The sequence below is a fragment of the Ambystoma mexicanum genome, chromosome 6p (genome assembly GCF_040938575.1).
Source record: "Ambystoma mexicanum isolate Mex_15411 chromosome 6p, UKY_AmexF1_1, whole genome shotgun sequence".
NCBI classification, from domain to species: domain Eukaryota; kingdom Metazoa; phylum Chordata; class Amphibia; order Caudata; family Ambystomatidae; genus Ambystoma; species Ambystoma mexicanum.
The window spans coordinates 1,197,739,967-1,197,756,625 of record NC_090935.1 but is presented as its reverse complement, the minus strand read 5'-3'; the positions used below and the strand labels follow the sequence as shown (position 1 = coordinate 1,197,756,625).

The following is a 16,659-nucleotide window of genomic DNA, read 5'->3' as shown; positions in this document are numbered from 1 at the left end:
CTTTCCTCGGCTTCGACAGCAAGGAGTGGGCTCTGAAACCAGGAGACGGCTTCGAGAAGCAGCCATGTTCGGCTTCCACACCATCCACTATGCCAAATATTGAGGCTTCAACTGCACCAATAACTGCGTTTAAAGACTTGAAGAGGCCTTACCTGAAAGAATGCATATTGTTATCCTTGATACTGCTATGAAGAAGAACAACTCTTACTTCCTGTCCATACTGGAATCAAAGAGGTTCACCTGAGGAGTTCCCCACAAAAGGAGATTTCCTCGAGAACTTCCTTGCAGAGCTCACACTTGTGGGAGGACCAAGTCTGTCAGCTCAGAGAATCCACCACAAAGTCCTCTTTTCTGGATATATGGGCTGCGGTCAGAGGTAGGTCATTCTCCAGAGCCAAGAACCACTGTTGAATTGCATCTCTACACAGAGTCATCAAACCCACACCACCTCCGTTGCTGAGGTATTGCATGGCGACCTAGATGCCCATCAGGACCAACACACATTTGCTTCGTACTGGGGGAGGAGGATGACCAGGGCCCACCAGAACCCCTCAGTTGTAGCAAATTGATGTGTTCTTGGGCTTCTGAGACTAAAAGTTCACTCACCATAAGGTCCGACATGTGAGATCCCCATTCCTTTAATGAGGCATTTGTGACCACTGTCAAATGGGTTAAAGGTTGCCAGAGCAATGACTCGCAGGAACCACCATGCAGGATCTCGATGCACACTGTCCAGGACATGCAAAAGGCGTGACATGCTTCCCTGGAACTAAGACCACTAACATAGGAGTAGCCACTGTAGCAACCTCATGCACAATCTGGCCTCTAAAACCACTAGAATGCAGTAGGACATGAAGACGAGTCAGTGCAGCGCATTGCCTTCCACTTGCTGAATGCCAATACTTGTGACACTGTCAAAAAGTTGAACTTGTCACGAAGGGATGGAAACCCCACTGGTGGGAAGCCTACCAAGATTGAAGCCAGAACCAGTCCTACCCAAGAGGGGGATGATGGCAGTTTGGAGGGAGCACACCCCAACCTCCACGACTGAGATTTCCCTACCCAACTGCTAGGTTGTAACTGAATGGCACCACTTTGTATCCCCTGAAACCAAAAGCTTGCCAGTCTTATTTCTATTACTACAGGCAACCACATTTTGCAGGAAATCAGGTGAAACACACCCAGTAGCATAATGTATCAGAGCTTCCAGCACCAGCATTTCCAGCCAGCGGAGTGCTCTGCATCGTGAGACGAAAGCGAACCACCAATCGGAGAGAGTGAGGATCAGCGCAGCCACTAGTAACACTGCACACTGCCAAGCGACTGAGCACACACCACACTTTGGAAGCTGCAAAAAAGCCCCCATTAAGAGGATCACATCACCGGACCATGGAGTGGCTTGCTAGTACCAACACCCCAACACTTACCCAGGAGTTCACCACAAAGTGGTCCACCGCCAAGAACTGGGACCCTCACCAATGTGGGATACCATTGAAACATGGCAGCCCAGCACAGAAACAGGGGGCATGGCGTAGCAGTCATTTTGTAAATGACAAACACTGTAACACCACCTCCCGTGCAGGGACAAAAGAACCAGATTGGTGAGGTCCTGAAACTCAATGGGAAAAGGTGGCAGAAGGAGACAGTAAACAGGAAGTTCTGGGTTATCTGGGTGAGGTGACCCAGGTACAGTTTCTCTCCTGGTCGTTGGTTGCAGATGGGTATTTGTATATGTGCACTTATTATTTCAGGACCAACTTTGTAGTTGAATATGTTTTTCTTTTACTAGAAGCACCCCAAGAGAAGTCTTCACCCCCTACTACCCAGAGCAGCACGTGCTTGTTTGAAAGTGGAGGCTGTTGCTTGGTTTGTTGTGGTTTCATCAGCTTCTCTCCGTGCTCTGACTAAGACCAGCAGCAATTATCCATTTCTTAATCCGGACAAGGTGCAGGTACTGGTAGCGAATACAAAGATGATACCAAAATAATTCCAAACATGTTGGCATGTGTTAAGCGATTAGTCACATGTTGGAGACCACGGCTTTTCACTGTATCCGAGTTTAGGATTTGGATTCCTACGTCATGCAGATTATATATCCTTGTGTCCTTCAGAGGAGAAGAGAAATATAAAAGGGATTCTGGACCGAGTCTAGTCCTATATGCAAAAGGTCCCATCTGTCTGGTAGTGAATTTCCCTACGGTGGTTATGGTCTCATTTGATTTGAGAGGTTGTTTAAAGCCGATCTTCAGGACGGCCAGCCTATAGTTAGCCATGATCCATTCTAACTGCTCTTCAGAAAAGAGTCAGTTTCATCATTAGTTTTCTTGCAGTCTACATCAAGGTGTACAGACAGGAGTAGGGACATTTGGAGGGCAGTGTCCCAAAATCTTTATATCTCACTAGATGGGGACAGTTTGTTTCAAGCAGCTGGACCTAGGAATTTGCCACCGATTGGAGGGTTTGGGAGCATCACATAAGTTTGCTAGTAAGAAGTGTGGTCATTTAGAGGTTTATGACCGCGGCAGTTCATAAATGCCCATCTGCAGCCAGGCCAGCATCGTCATCCCTGGGCTGGTGTAATCAGCCTTTTTAAGCAGTGGTTTGTTGTTGGCACCACCTTGATCGCAATACCTTACGACTACTGCACCTGGCCTCCATTATCACCAGGAAGCACAAACCCTCGCCATAACTTGTATTGGAAAATCAACAATTTCTCCACCCTACGTCACTGGGGCCTGCTTCGTCTGGTCTCGATACTGCCATCACAGTTATGCATTGCTTGTAAGACGAGCTGTACATTCATTAAGCTTTCTCTCATGCTTACCAATAACTAATCACAGTTCAGAGACATTCATCCCAGCTAACCCAACTATTCTCCTCCCTCATCACCTCGTGTGGTAAGTCAGACTCGGACATGGTTAAGAGGTCATGTTTTGCAGCCTTGATTTTATTACCAACAAAAATAATGCCTTTCCTATCCCTGCTTCTATAATGGTTCTTTGCCCCGTCTAAGGTGGGGAAAAGGGTGCTTATCAGGGATTCTTACAACAAAGACCAGCCCTCCATACAAAACCTAATCTACATAAGGTGTGTCCCTACCACAAATACATAAGATGGCCGCTTGGGGCTGCTCTTCCTTCTCCCTGCCTCAGAAACTTGTGGTTTGCACCTCGTCTTGTGGTCCTGCTTCTTGCACCCCACCCAGGTGTTCGACTCTTCACTACCCAGCTTCAGGACCCCGGTTTCTTAGACTGCAAAGGGTCTGCTCTCCCTCACCCGGCCTTGGGCGGTCTTGTCTTTCACCCACTCTTGGGATAGCGTGTAACTCTCCCTTCTCGGACTTGTGGGTTTCTTGCCTCTGTTGGCTTGTCTGATATCTCCCCCCATTCTGGGCTTCTGGTCCCTCACCCTTTCTTATATAATCCGGTCTCTTGCCCTGTGCTGGGCTTGGGGGTTTGTTGCCCTTTATCCGGTCACATATGGACCTTGCTGCCCTCCTCCCGGTTCCTAGTTCGCTCTGCGTACCTTGTTCTCTATGTCAGTTGATGTCGGAGAAGGCAGTCGTTTTTGCCAGTGTAGAACTGCTACTCCAGATTCCCTCTGGGCCTCTGCCTTGGTTCCCTTTCACTGGCTACTCCTGGACAACAGGAGTTAGACACTGATTTGCACAGGCACCCGTCATCCGCTTCTGGGACAGTCGCTTCTCTTCTGTGTTCCGCGGGCCAGAGCTCCTCTGACTACTCGCCTGGATGAAGGTGGCAGAATTCCACTGGCCCTCTCGCTCATCCACTCACTGCGCCGTCTGCATGATGCTGCCTACAGGCTTCACCTGTGAGAGTGGCGATCCCTCCTCTGCTGTCTTACTCCGCATGTTTGTGTCTCTCTGTCCCTGGCTTCCCCTTTGCACCCAGCGTACAGTATCTGCTCTGCCACATGATGGGGCAACCCATTGGTCCTCTGCCTCATGCAAGGATACCTAACGAGAGTGAGAAACCACACCAGCCACTTTGAAAGGGCCCTGCACCTCATGGCCCTGGCTCAATGGCCTTGTAACCAAACGCATGGAACTCTTTAGATGAGGGAGTTTAACTAAGGTCCCTTCTTGGGGATTCCTTGTAGTGGTTAGGGGAAGTTACCTCCAGTGTGATATCATTGTACACTGTCCCCTAAGGGGTAAGGGTAGTATTCTCGTCTTCTGAGGCCCAAACTGGGTGGCTCCTCCTTGAGGAGAAGAGACAAATTACCTGTACTCCTCACAGTTGTTTGTCCGCTGGCTAATGCTCTGTCCCCATCACCTCTTCTCCCCTTCAGACCAAGATCAGATGACATCCTAGCAGAGTCACAATGAGCCATTTCTGGGACACAGTCAGTTGCCATAACACCATACGGAAGTGATGGGCAAAGTACAAATATATAATAACACCCTAAAAGTAGGTCATTTAACTTGGTTGTTGTTTAACTATTTTTGTACTCCTTCAAATGCCAGTGCTGTTGTACCCAAGGAGCTAAAAACCCTAAACACAATACAGATGAGATTCTTTCTAAAGCCATTGGATTAATTTTATATGCAACTTTCTTCACTTTTGCAGCATTGCTATGTAATAGCGCTGCCATGGGAAATCCCAATGGTTGGGGAGGGCAATTATTGCTATATTAAGGCTCTAACAAAGCTAACTGCGCTAAAGCTTGCACCTACAGGTAACACAAACGAACCAAACATAATAAAGGTATATGGTTATAAAAAAAAGGTTGGGCACCAGGACTGCACGTGGCTGTGCAGACTACCCGCCTTGCAAGTCTTAAGTAAACATTGTACTTTATTATAGGGCACTATGAACTATTGGTAGTCTCTTATGCTGTACTCCACCAGCTTGCTATGTGTAGGCATTGCGGGTCAAACCTGAACCATTTAACAAATGGTAGTCGCCTGCCAATTATTTCCTTAATATGGCTAATATTGTTTGAACTTTCTTCTCAAAGTAGATCTTCGATTTGTTGTCAAATTCAACTGGTTAACTTGCAAGTAATCAACAGAGGACTCGGGAGGCAAAGTTTATCAACCCCCCCCCCCCATGGGAGAAGGGACAAGATCTAAGGACTTGTCACAGTGAGTAGAGGGAGGTTCTCGCTCTGCAAGAGCTTTGTAGAGCTTTGTAGCAGAGGTTTTTGGCCCACGATCATGGGTTGACTGCATGTAAACCGAGGAACCTCTGAACAATGGAGGATACCTGAGTCTTATTGGGACGCCAATGTTCATGACACAGTCTATGAAGAGGCTCGGGGGTGGGGAGGGGGATCTACCATATGCCACCTCTGTGTTGGTATCCCTTGGCGAGAGGTCTCCCAAGTGTCTTTGGACAACAGCTCTTTCCTGGCCTTAACATTTGACTTGATCCCACCATCCAGATATTGCTGCCGCCTTTGCCCAGTATCATAACCACCATGCGTGAAACCACTACTGCACCAGGCATTGCTTCTTTTCTATAACTGTTTCAGGCCACACATATAAGGCCAAACATAAAGTTGATGGATTTGAATGGTGCCGGTACCTGTGGTGTCAGCATAAATTCCTACATTATGCTGTCATTTACGTTGAATTTTACTTCACACTGCAGCCATTTTCATGGTCTCCAGGCACTCGCGTGGCACCGTAAGGAAAAGTGAGCAGAGTTGGTTAGTGAGGGAGTGAAGGGATAGATGCTGTTCTCATCTGTTGGTGTGTGGTGAACCAGGAGCAACTAGCATCTGTGCGTGTGAGCTTTCTGGATGTGCTTTTTGTGCACTGGTGCTTGTTGTGCCTTGTAGGGCAGCGTCCAGTGTTTGAGTTGTTTGCTGTCTGAGGTGATTGGGTTCATAGCTTGGTTAGAGGGTGATGTACGGTATGCGTGTTTTGGTGGGTTGATTCACTAGCCCTCTGTGTGTGTGTTGTAGGGGATACATGTGGGTTGTGTGCAAGAGAGAAAAGGTTAGTGGGGTTTGGGTGATACATGGATATTTGTAGCTATGTTATTGTTTTCCATTCTGAGTTTACCCCTTGTATTCCTTGTTTCCAGATTATGGCTTGAAGAAGCAGGGATTGTATGTGTTGGGTGGTCTGCTCGTGGTTGTGATTGTTGAACAGTTGGGCTTTTATCTGAGGGAGTTGTAAAGCAAGGTTTCTAATAGTTTCCTGAAGGTTAGGTGGTCTTTCGTTGTTCTTATTTCCTTCGGGATCGAGTTCCTTGGTTTGGCTATCAAATAGGAAAAGGCAGTTCAACCGAAATGTCTTTTCTCAAAGTGTCTTGTTTTTATTTGGAGTTCTGAAGTCTCTTCTTGGTTGGTATTGGGAGATATTTTGTTGGATGAATTTGACTCCTTGTCCATGTAGCTATTTATGGGCAATGCCGAGGGCTTTGATGCATTTCTATACCTGTAGCCAGTGCAGACTTAGGGCCGATGTGAGGAGGTCTCTTATTAAGCCTCAGGAGTAGTCTTGCCGATATATTTCGGATGTGTTGTAGTTTTTAGTGAGGCGTTCAGGCATTCCTAGAGTATTTTCACATATTCTATCCTTGATAATACCAAGGCGAGATTGCGGGGAATCTGTGTGCGAATATGAAGTATCGGAGGATCCCTCTTATTAATTGCAGGAGGTAAAAGCATTTTTTAGCTATTTCTTTGACTTGTGATTCCAAGTCAAGACAGTTGTCCATGAGGATGTTGACGTCTCTGGTTGGGTTCCCATGCTCGGGGCTAGGTGAGGCATGTCTGTTGGATTGTCTTCTTGCAGGGAGATTAATAGTTCTGTTTTGGTTGAGTTGAGTTTGAGGTTGTTATTTGCCATCCAGGTGTTTATGACGGTAAGGCATTTATTGTGGGCATTGTCAGGGTCACTGTCATTAGTCATCTTAAAAATGAGTTGGGTGTCATCTGCATCATTGCAGGCCGTCACTCCATGGGTTTGAATTAGTTTCATCAGGGGGTCAATTAAATGTTGAAGAGCAGTGGGGAGGGGCTTGATCCTGGTGGTACGCCGCAGGTGATGTTAATGGTAGAATGTGGGTTCTTTCTTTTCTGTCCATGAGGAAAGATTGCAGACATTGTAGTGCAGAGCTTTGACTACTCCATGCTTTTTTATGATTGTGTGTTGATTGCATCAAAGGCAGCTGATATGTCTAGTAGTACAAAGATTGATTGGGTGCTTTTGTCTGTTTTCATTTTTAGGTTATCCCATATGCCGATTCTGTTCCTCTCATGGGTCTGAAGCCAACCTGGGATTGGTCAAGTATTCCGTTGCATTATTGATGATTGAATCGTTTTTTTGTACACGTGGTAGGTCATCACTTGGACTCCCACCAACAATGACAGCATCATTGTTTTTGCATGAGTATTATGGGAAATGATAATTATATCCGTAGTAAAAAGAAATGTGAGATGGCATTAATTATGTCAAAAAGACCACTGCATGAATTTGATCATTCAAGTATCATGGCACATCATGGGGCAGCTTCTGAAAACACTGAGGGGAGAAAGCCGTGTACGATATTTAAGGCTAGACTTTGCAAAAGTGTAAAATCTGCTGCACCAGAGACAAAAAGGGGTATGGGGATGGACAATGTGAAATTCGTCCAGCTCCAAGAAGCACACTTCCAAACCAGGCACTTTTGCAGAGTGAAGGTGGGGCTTTATCTCCCCATTGGGTAGAATGTTTTACAGGCATAAAGAAGAATACAAATTAAATGGTCGATTTTTATTTTTCTAAAACAAATATCCAATCTATAGAGGGTGGCAGAATGCTTGGTGAAGTATGTTGTCGTACATTTCTTGCTATAACATTCTTAAATTAAAATGTAACATTTATCAGAAATAAATCATACCTCTTGATTGGGAGTCCTGCAAAATAACCATAATTATTATCACACTTAATCCTTCATTATAAAGCATCAATGAGCATGTTTAAGGTTAGAAAAGTCAATTATTTTGACCCTTGGAGCTGCTATAGATGACCTTGGTCACTGTTGTACATTTTAATTTTGTTGAGGTTATGGCACTGACAAGAGCAGTGAGGAACAAGCAGGGGTGGAAATATTTTCACGGTGACAAAACCCTATCGCGTCAGGCCTTGGTGCATAATGCATGAATGCGGCTGTGTCCGGGATATGCAGCGTCCTCGTATTGGGGAAAAACCAAATACTTCTACTATACACATACCATCTTCTCTAAACGTAAGGATATACTCTCGGTTTCCAATCTCCAAAATACATTGCTACCTCAAAAGGGACACCTCTACCTTCTGCTGCTACTCAATCTCTCAGCAGCCTTCAACATGGTAGACTATCAAGCCTTAGCAACATAAGGCACGGCTGCAAAGGAATCGGAGAGAATGTCATTTGTTGGTTCACCTCCTACCTAGAAGGATACCAACCAGTTTGGCCAGCTGCATAGCCGCAGATGACCACCTCCACCAATCACCTTTGAAATATAAAAGGCAACCATCCTCTCACTCCTATACACAGAGCCCCTATGAATCCTCCTAGGTAACCACATCATCCATAGCCACCACTATGCCGGTGATATGCAGCTCTTACTGTAAACATTATCCACCAAAGACATCCACCAACTAAAGGCTTTCTTCACCCTGGTCCAGAACAGGATGTCCAACAACTAGCTTAAACTGGACCCCATAAAGATGGACTACTAGCTCCTCACCACCAACACTGAGCACACCAACATTCAAACCTGGTCACCCCACGGCTGACCCTCTGCACCAAGTCCTTGGGAATCCATCCATGAGCAGCCGCCTCGATTTCAAAAGCGGGGAAAACTAAGACGGCACAATACCGACCATCAATCCTTTGGAAGCTCATACTCTTCCCACCAGACACCAGCTTCAGAGCCACTGAACAGGTCATTGTCCTATCTCGCCTTGATGGGGAAACACCCGACCCATCAGCTTATCAACACCAAACTAGCACCTCCTAAAAGCACCCCCCCATGCCAGTGACAGCATAAACAGACTCAGAAATGTGAACACATTGAATTTAACTGGATACCCCAACGGGCATGCCTCGCCTTCAAATGCAGTTGCATCATATGCAAAGCTGAAGCCATGCACACTTCCTCCTAGCTGCCAGGCAGTTACCAGATCTGGCAGAAAGGGCAACACCCAAAGTAAGGACCTCGCTAGGGAGGCAGAAATGTAAAACTGTTTCCTATTCCTCGCTACCTCAGCAAGCCTATACATGAGGCGTTAGAGTGCATACACACACGCATGTTCCATTGCGCAGTCCTTTAAACATTGCACCAAGAGGGGTTAGACCTCACATTAGGAGACGAGTGGCTGGAAAACAGAAGGTTTGCTACTGGTGCACTGCAGGGAAAAGGGGCAGCCAAAGTAAATAGTTACCCAACTGTCCTTAAACAAAGAACCTGCGCAACGTACATTGTGGCGCATGTTTTGTGCAGCATTCGCCATTACACATAGTCACCAATGGAGCCACGTGCTCTTTGCTTAGTGGACCCCATGGTCATTATTTACTGGTGAAGGACGGTTTTACACCTGGCTCCTCGGTTGCAAACCTTCTGCAATACAGACGCTGGTATTTATTTAAACCTATGTTGGTCTAATTATTCTAAAAATTGCATGCCAAAGAGACTTGCAGTTAGTTCAGAAGAAAAGTACAGGTAGGTATTTTCCTGCCATTAGGACAAAACGTACATGTTAATTCGTTTTGAATCAATATTGAGGATGGGGGCACAGTTCCCGGTCGCTAGGATGCTTCCGGTGAGTGGGCGGGAACCGACGCTTGTCATGGAGGTCTGTCTGCCTGCGGAGGCGGTTCGCATCTCTTTGACATGAGTCAGAAAGGAAAAAGGGAGTACATCATCTATGTAACCTTGTCTGAATGCTGTGCTCGTCTGGCTGGAATCCCAGAATTCCCATTCCAGGCTGGAGATGACAAGTCCTATCGTGAGCGTGCCTGGTGTGGCGAGCTCAGGTGCGCTCCGGGGGTGCCCCGGGCAGTCTCAAGGCTGCATTGCTGCCATTCCTTTAGGGAGCAAGGTCAGCTCAGGAAGGGGCCAAGGGGCCGGGAAATACCTGCAGTCATCAGGCCTCAACACGGGAGAATCGGCCCCGTCAATCACGGCAATACAATGAGGATCTGATTCAGCCGAGGACATCCAAACCCAAGGTCTCGGCTGACAAGGCACTCGGTCCTTAGCCTGTGTTATAAAGTGACTTCCAGGCTTCTTGGGATTACTTATATGTTTATTACAAGTACTAAATCGAAATTATTCACAGTTTTTGCACACGTGCCCGAGTTAAACCAATCCAAGCGCGTGCCCACGTTGCTAGAACCCAACCAAACAAATAATTTGCAAAAATATCTGGTGCATAAAGTGATTCACTTAACATTTTGGGGATGTCTCATAATTGTAGCCCTAAAATTGTGCACGTCGTTCCATTTTTTTGGAAGTTAAAATACTTCATTTGATTTTGGTAGTTTTGTAACGTGCGACATTTCGAGCAAGCTGCGTTAACGCAAATTTGGCAGTAGATGACACTTGAGACAAGATAATGGCAGAAAAAGGTAAGAAGGCAGTCCACCGTCTCCTGCCTTCTGCAGTTCAAATTAAAAATGAAAAAAGAAAAAGGTCAGAGCAGCAATTAGATTTGTGAAAGTCCCAAATTGGTCACAGAGTGTGGGATGGAGGAACTTGGCTGGAGTATAAGAGATACCGTTTTAAACATAAATCTTATCCAAGACGGAGGCTCTACAACTGGAATTCATATTTAAACACACTGCAATATGTGGACATCTTTAACTTCCCTTCTTGCTGTTTTAGGGAGTGGTCTTTTCATATTTAAACACACTGCAATATGTGGACATCTTTAACTTCCCTTCTTGCTGTTTTAGGGAGTGGTCTTTTTGTGGTGTTCGAAATGTCACAAAATGACATAACTGCGTCAGTGCCCGCGCCATGCCCAGGCCATTATTGCCCTGTTACCGTTTACCTTCATCCCAGCCGCTCAAAAGACATTTCCATGCCCCCTGCTTCAGAAAATGACAACTGTGTACAGCGCATGGGGGCCAATTGGTTAATTTGCTTGTTTCTGACAAAGGCCCAAAACGGCCGCCCTCCCCCCTCTTCCCAAGTTCCAGTCACAGTCTGCCTGCGAAGGGAGCGCCAGTACTCAGAACCCGCAACCTGAGGTGAACAGCCGTAGCCATAGAAATGACGTGTTTCATACCAGGCGTCTTGACATTGCGCAGCTGTGATGGCGTATCGTAAATCTCCAGCACCCAGTCGCCGGATGCCTTCTCGCCCCAGCAGTGCGTGGTCATGAACTCCCAGTTCTTAAAGCCTTCCGTGGAATGGTCGAACAACCTGCGAGAGACGGGGTGGGGAGGAGAGGACGAACATGAATGATACATTTCACCAGGCGAATGACAACTTCCAGTCCCCGCATCTGTGTGAGAAGATGGCGCATCGCTGAGACAATCCCCACCACTAGGGGCAGTACACGCACTCGCAGGCCTACTTCCTGCCCATTCCATGCCCTGCTGCTGCTCTCATCCTCTTCACTCATGACCATCGCAGTGGAGGACTGTGTGATCACGATTATATCATACAAATACCCTGGGAAGACTAACCAGACTGCATTTATTCCATACACAATGAAGGGGGTAAACATAACATTTGTACATTTTTAATTAATATATACAGTCATAAAGTCAGTAAAATGGGCAACTAGTATTTCAATAGCCTCCCAAACAAGGACATTGTCTGAATAGTGTTTTAGAACGCGCTTTCGTTTTCTTAAATATTTAGTAGCTAATGGGACTTAGACCCGCCTCCTGCCTTCCTCCGATACGCTAACTCAGCATCCCTAAATTTGCATTTACCTGCTGTAGTTCCAAGTGGGAAGGTACACTTCCAAAATGGGAGCACTAGCCCATGCTAGCAACCACCTTTCCACCCTCAGTCCTGCTCACCTGCTCCAATGAATGCCGCTTCCTTCTGACCAGGATTATTTTTCTTTTGGTTTTGCTGGGTTTTAGCCTTCTAACCTCTAATTACAGTACACGGATTATTTGTAAATAGATGTGGTCTGCGTTACGCTGCCTCTGCTCTGCCACCCGAATCACGCTGTGCAATGGGAGGAAGGTGGCATTCTAAGGGGAAGGCATCTTTGAAAAGCATTCTTTTGGATGCAACGTAAACGTACACACAGTCAACAGCATCGGAAATAAACATACAGGCGATTCAAGCACACGTCAGTAAAGAACCACGACTTCTAACCCCCAAATTCAGTGATTTAGGCATTCTGGCTCCTCAGTCCAAGTCTCAAAAAGTATTGGCAAGGCCAATAATTCTGGCTTTTTTGTAGGCATGGTAGGCACTGCCATAATCGGACTATCGGGCCGAAAGATGATAGGAGCGCGAAAATCGTGCAATTACTTGGGCATATGGTAGCAGCTGCTGTAAAATGCCCATCTAATACCTATACACAAAGCAAAACGCTTGCCATTCTCAATGCTAGCTTCTAACAGGACTTCTGTGTAGGGAACAGATATGTGCAGGCCAAAGTTTGATGCTACTGCTTTACAGAGCTAACTCCAAGAGATCCTAGCAGGATGTGTTTTTTGCATGGAGGGGCAGGTGGTGGGTGGAAACGCTCAAAAGGATTAGAAAGGCCGGGGGCAGTCAATGGGTGGGTAAATAACCGTACAATCCCCCACAAGCAGCGTGCCCCTCACCTGTGCTCTCTCTAGTTTTGGTTTATATGTAATGCTTAAGCTAGTGCTTAAGTGCCACCTAATGGCTAAAATAAAAAAAAAAAACCTGAAAAAAGCATTCCATTTCTCTTAAACGAAGCAGCACCCAACGCACATAAAATAGAAAGTCACACATACACATAATTCAGATTTCTTTGCACATAAGCCCAAACAGTGATCTAATCTGGCAGAATCACGGTTCTGGCACACGTGTTTAAAGGGCAAGGTAAAAGCACTTAGCAGGGCGACCAGCATTTTAATGGGACAATACCACATCTTCTCAGAAGGAATCCGGTACTACTAGCCTACACTACTCTAGTGGTCACCCACAGGCTATGTATATGTGAGAACTTAATGCAAACCCCCCCCACCCTTGAAATTCAGTTAAATCCACCTTAACTTCACGCCCCCTGTTGCAGCCTTTGACCACAATGATGACAACACAGATGACATCCCTGGTGACATCACAAAACTAACCGGTCATGGCCAGTGGACACAGCCTTTAGCTGTGCCCACGATACATTTTAACACATTAAGGAGCCATTAGTTAGTGGCCAAGGCCTTCAGCCATGACTCCCGTTTACTTTAACACATTAAGCGGCCACTAGCCATGGCACTTACGAACCACTAACCATGACATGACCTCATCCATGACAATTGGCCACAGCCTTTGGCCGTGTCCACTGTATATCTCAACACTAACCAGCCACTAACCATGGCCTTCAGCTGTACCCCCTGTATATTTTAACACATTAAGGGGCAGAAGCCGTGGCCTGCGGCCATGGTCAGTGGCCACAGCGTTCATCTGTTAAAGGGTCACCATCTATGGCCTTCAGCCATGGCTACTGTATATTGTACAATACTAGCCACTAGCCATAGCCAAGGCAAAGGCCACAGCTAAGGCCACAACCTCAATTGCTATTTAGTTAATCAAAGCTTTTATTAGCCAAGTCATAAATGTTATGTCTGATGCCATCACAGATGTATCTATTTGTGTCATATATGATCAGTGCTTTAAGTGGGCCGGGGCCTGCCGGGGCCGGGCCCCGGCAGTCTCCAAAAAGTGGGGCTGAGCCGGGGGTCTGCCGGGGCCCTCGGCCTCACCACGCCATTGCAGGACGCATTATCCCGCCGCGGCCGCAGCTGCGACGGGAGATGCGCCCGCCACTTTAACGGCAGGCAAGCTGACAGAAGTGCCAGCCAGGCACAGCGTTGCTGTGACTGGCTGGCACTTCCGTCAGTCCCTGTAACTTTCTTTGATGACCCCTCATCTGAGGGGCCATCAGAGGAAGCTAAAGTCCCTTAGTTTTCCCTAGCCAGGTCACTGACCCTCAGTGAACCCGCGGGCTCCGTGATCTAATCTGCAGATTAGATCACGGAGCCCGCGGGTTCGCAGAGGGTGAAAGACACCTCGGGCTCTGTGATCTCTGCTCTAAGCAGAGATCACTGAGCCCGAGGAGCCTTTCTGCTTTGGCAAGGCTTTATAAAAGATGCCTTCAACTGTGTACGTTTAAGCCATTTTTTATAAACGTAGAAATATTTCTATGTTTATAACAGACGGCTTGAATCGTACACAATTCAAGGCATCTTTTATATAGCTTTGTCGACGGACAAAGCCACCTTGGGTTTTGTCCGTCCTCAACGCTTTATAAAAGATGGCTACGTTTCAAGCCATCTTTTATAAACATAGACATATGTTACAAATGTCTATGTTTTTAAAAGGCAGCTTGAAAAGTACACAAACCATAGTAAGGTAAGCACACAAGTGTGCGTAACTTACTATGGTTTGTGCACTTACAAGCCACCTTGTATAAACATAGAAATATGTAACATTGCTATGTATATAAAAGAAGGCTTGAAAAATCACAAACCATAGTAGTACGCATACAAACATATAAATGCTCAAATACATTTATATATTTGTTTGCGCACCTTACTATGATTTGTGCACTTTTAGGCCACGCCCGCAATGGAAGCCACGCCCCCAAACGAGGGCCCCCCTCAATTTTTTACCCCATTTAAAGCACTGTATATGATTCAATTTGTGATGTCACTAGTAATGTCATAGATGTAATTAGTGATGTCACCAGTGGTGTCATCAGGGATGTCATCTATTATCATTGTGGTCAAAGGCTGAGCAACAGGGGGCGTGAAGTTAAAGTGGCTTTAGCTGAATTTCAGGGTGTTTTTTGCTTTAGGTTCCAACCTTAACATCCCTGCAACTAAAGTTTTTTCATTGAATTTCAGGGGTTTTGTCATCCCATAGATTTTTCCCACTCCACTGGCCATGGCTTTCGGCCGCGCCACTGTATATTTTAGAACACTACTAGAGCACTAGCCCTGGCCAGTCGTTACAGCAATGGCTAGTGGTCTGGTAGAGTTCAAAAATAGACAGTGGGCAAGGCTTATGGCCGTGCCCACTGTATTTTTAAAACCATTACCAGACCACGAGCCAGGGCCAGAGGGTACGTTGAGCCCCACTATTTTTAAAATCACTGCCTGATCACTAGCCATGGCCATCGGCCATGACCAAAGAGCACGACCTTCGGTCATGAACACTGTCCCTTTTAGAACACTACCAGACCACTAGCCATGTCTTTCGGCCATGACCAGTGGGCACACACTTTGGCCATGACCACTGTCCATTTTAGAACACTACCAGACCACTAGTTATGGCCTTTGAAAATATACTCCTACTGCCCATGGCTAGTGGTCTGGTAGTGTTCTAAAATTGACAATATACTCCTACCTACTCCTACTGCCCTCTTTTTTTAAAAAAAACTTCTGGGGTGCTTTTCCAGTGCTTAAAACAATAACAGAATCTGTGTTCATCAGTGTTTTCCCGTGGGCCCCTCCAAACAATCATGGAGAACTAAAGTGTAAACACACAAATATTGTTTTATTGCGTGCATAAGTAGGATACTATCTCTCATGATCAGCTTCAAGAATAACAAATGCTCAAGTTTGAGAGGTTAACCTTGAAATCTACCCTAATGCAACCATCGCTCACAGACGTTCATCAATCACAGACTGATTTTGATCTGTTTTGACAGTGGTATTGCTATATGTAAAAGATGGCAGACTTTGAGAACTCACCATTTTTTTAGGCAATGTGCACTGAGATTAAATTATTTGCCAAGGATCACACACTTTGGCTAAGCAGCGTCTTACAAGCTCCTTGTTTTATGGCCAGGTTCTTGGTGACTCTAGTGATAATTCCATGACCCCAACTAACTGCATTTAAGCAGCAAGGAAAAAGTGACAAAAGCTGGCACCCATGAATATACACACAGTAAGTGAACATATATCTCAAAGTGAAATATACAAATGTAGTCCAATTGACCTTCCCCTTAGAAGAAAGTGCGCAAGACAAAATAGCATTTTAGCGAAGGCCATGGCTAGTGGCCCGTTACTAATTTAAAAAGACAACAGTGGGCACAGCCGAAGGCCGTGTCAACTGGTCATGGCCAAAAGCCATAGCCAGTGGTGTGGAAAAAAAAAGAATAGTATAAAAAATACTTGGCAGGGAAAGAAACAATGCTACAACAGAACCCTTGAAATTCAGGGAACAAACTTTAGTTGCAGGGACGTTAAGGTGAAAATGTAATGCAACAAAACCCCTGAAATTCAGCTAAAGCCACCTCTGCTTTGCGCCCCTGTTGTGCAGCCTAGGACCACAATGATGACATCACTGGTGACATCTCTAATTACATGATCCATGACATCAAATATGACCGATATCAGTAATGACATCAGACATAAAATGTATATGTTAGCTCATAAAAACGTTGATTATCTTAACAATTTAGGCTGTGAACTCTACCATGAGGAAGGCTGTGGTCACTGGCCATCAGCAAAGGCTATAGCTAATGGCTGGTTAGTGTTTTAAAATATACAG

General features: G+C 45.9%; 1 protein-coding gene across 3 annotated transcripts in view; it reads right to left on the bottom strand.

Annotated features, from left to right (window-relative positions):
• PCSK5 (proprotein convertase subtilisin/kexin type 5) overlaps positions 1 to 16,659 on the bottom strand; it is a 1,619,480-nt gene that overhangs the window by 611,801 nt on the left and 991,020 nt on the right. For all 3 annotated transcript variants that reach the window (XM_069625842.1, XM_069625844.1, XM_069625843.1), the window contains exon 13: positions 11,234 to 11,370. In XM_069625842.1, coding sequence (XP_069481943.1) covers positions 11,234 to 11,370 — 137 coding nt within the window. The remainder of the gene's footprint in view (positions 1 to 11,233; positions 11,371 to 16,659) is intronic.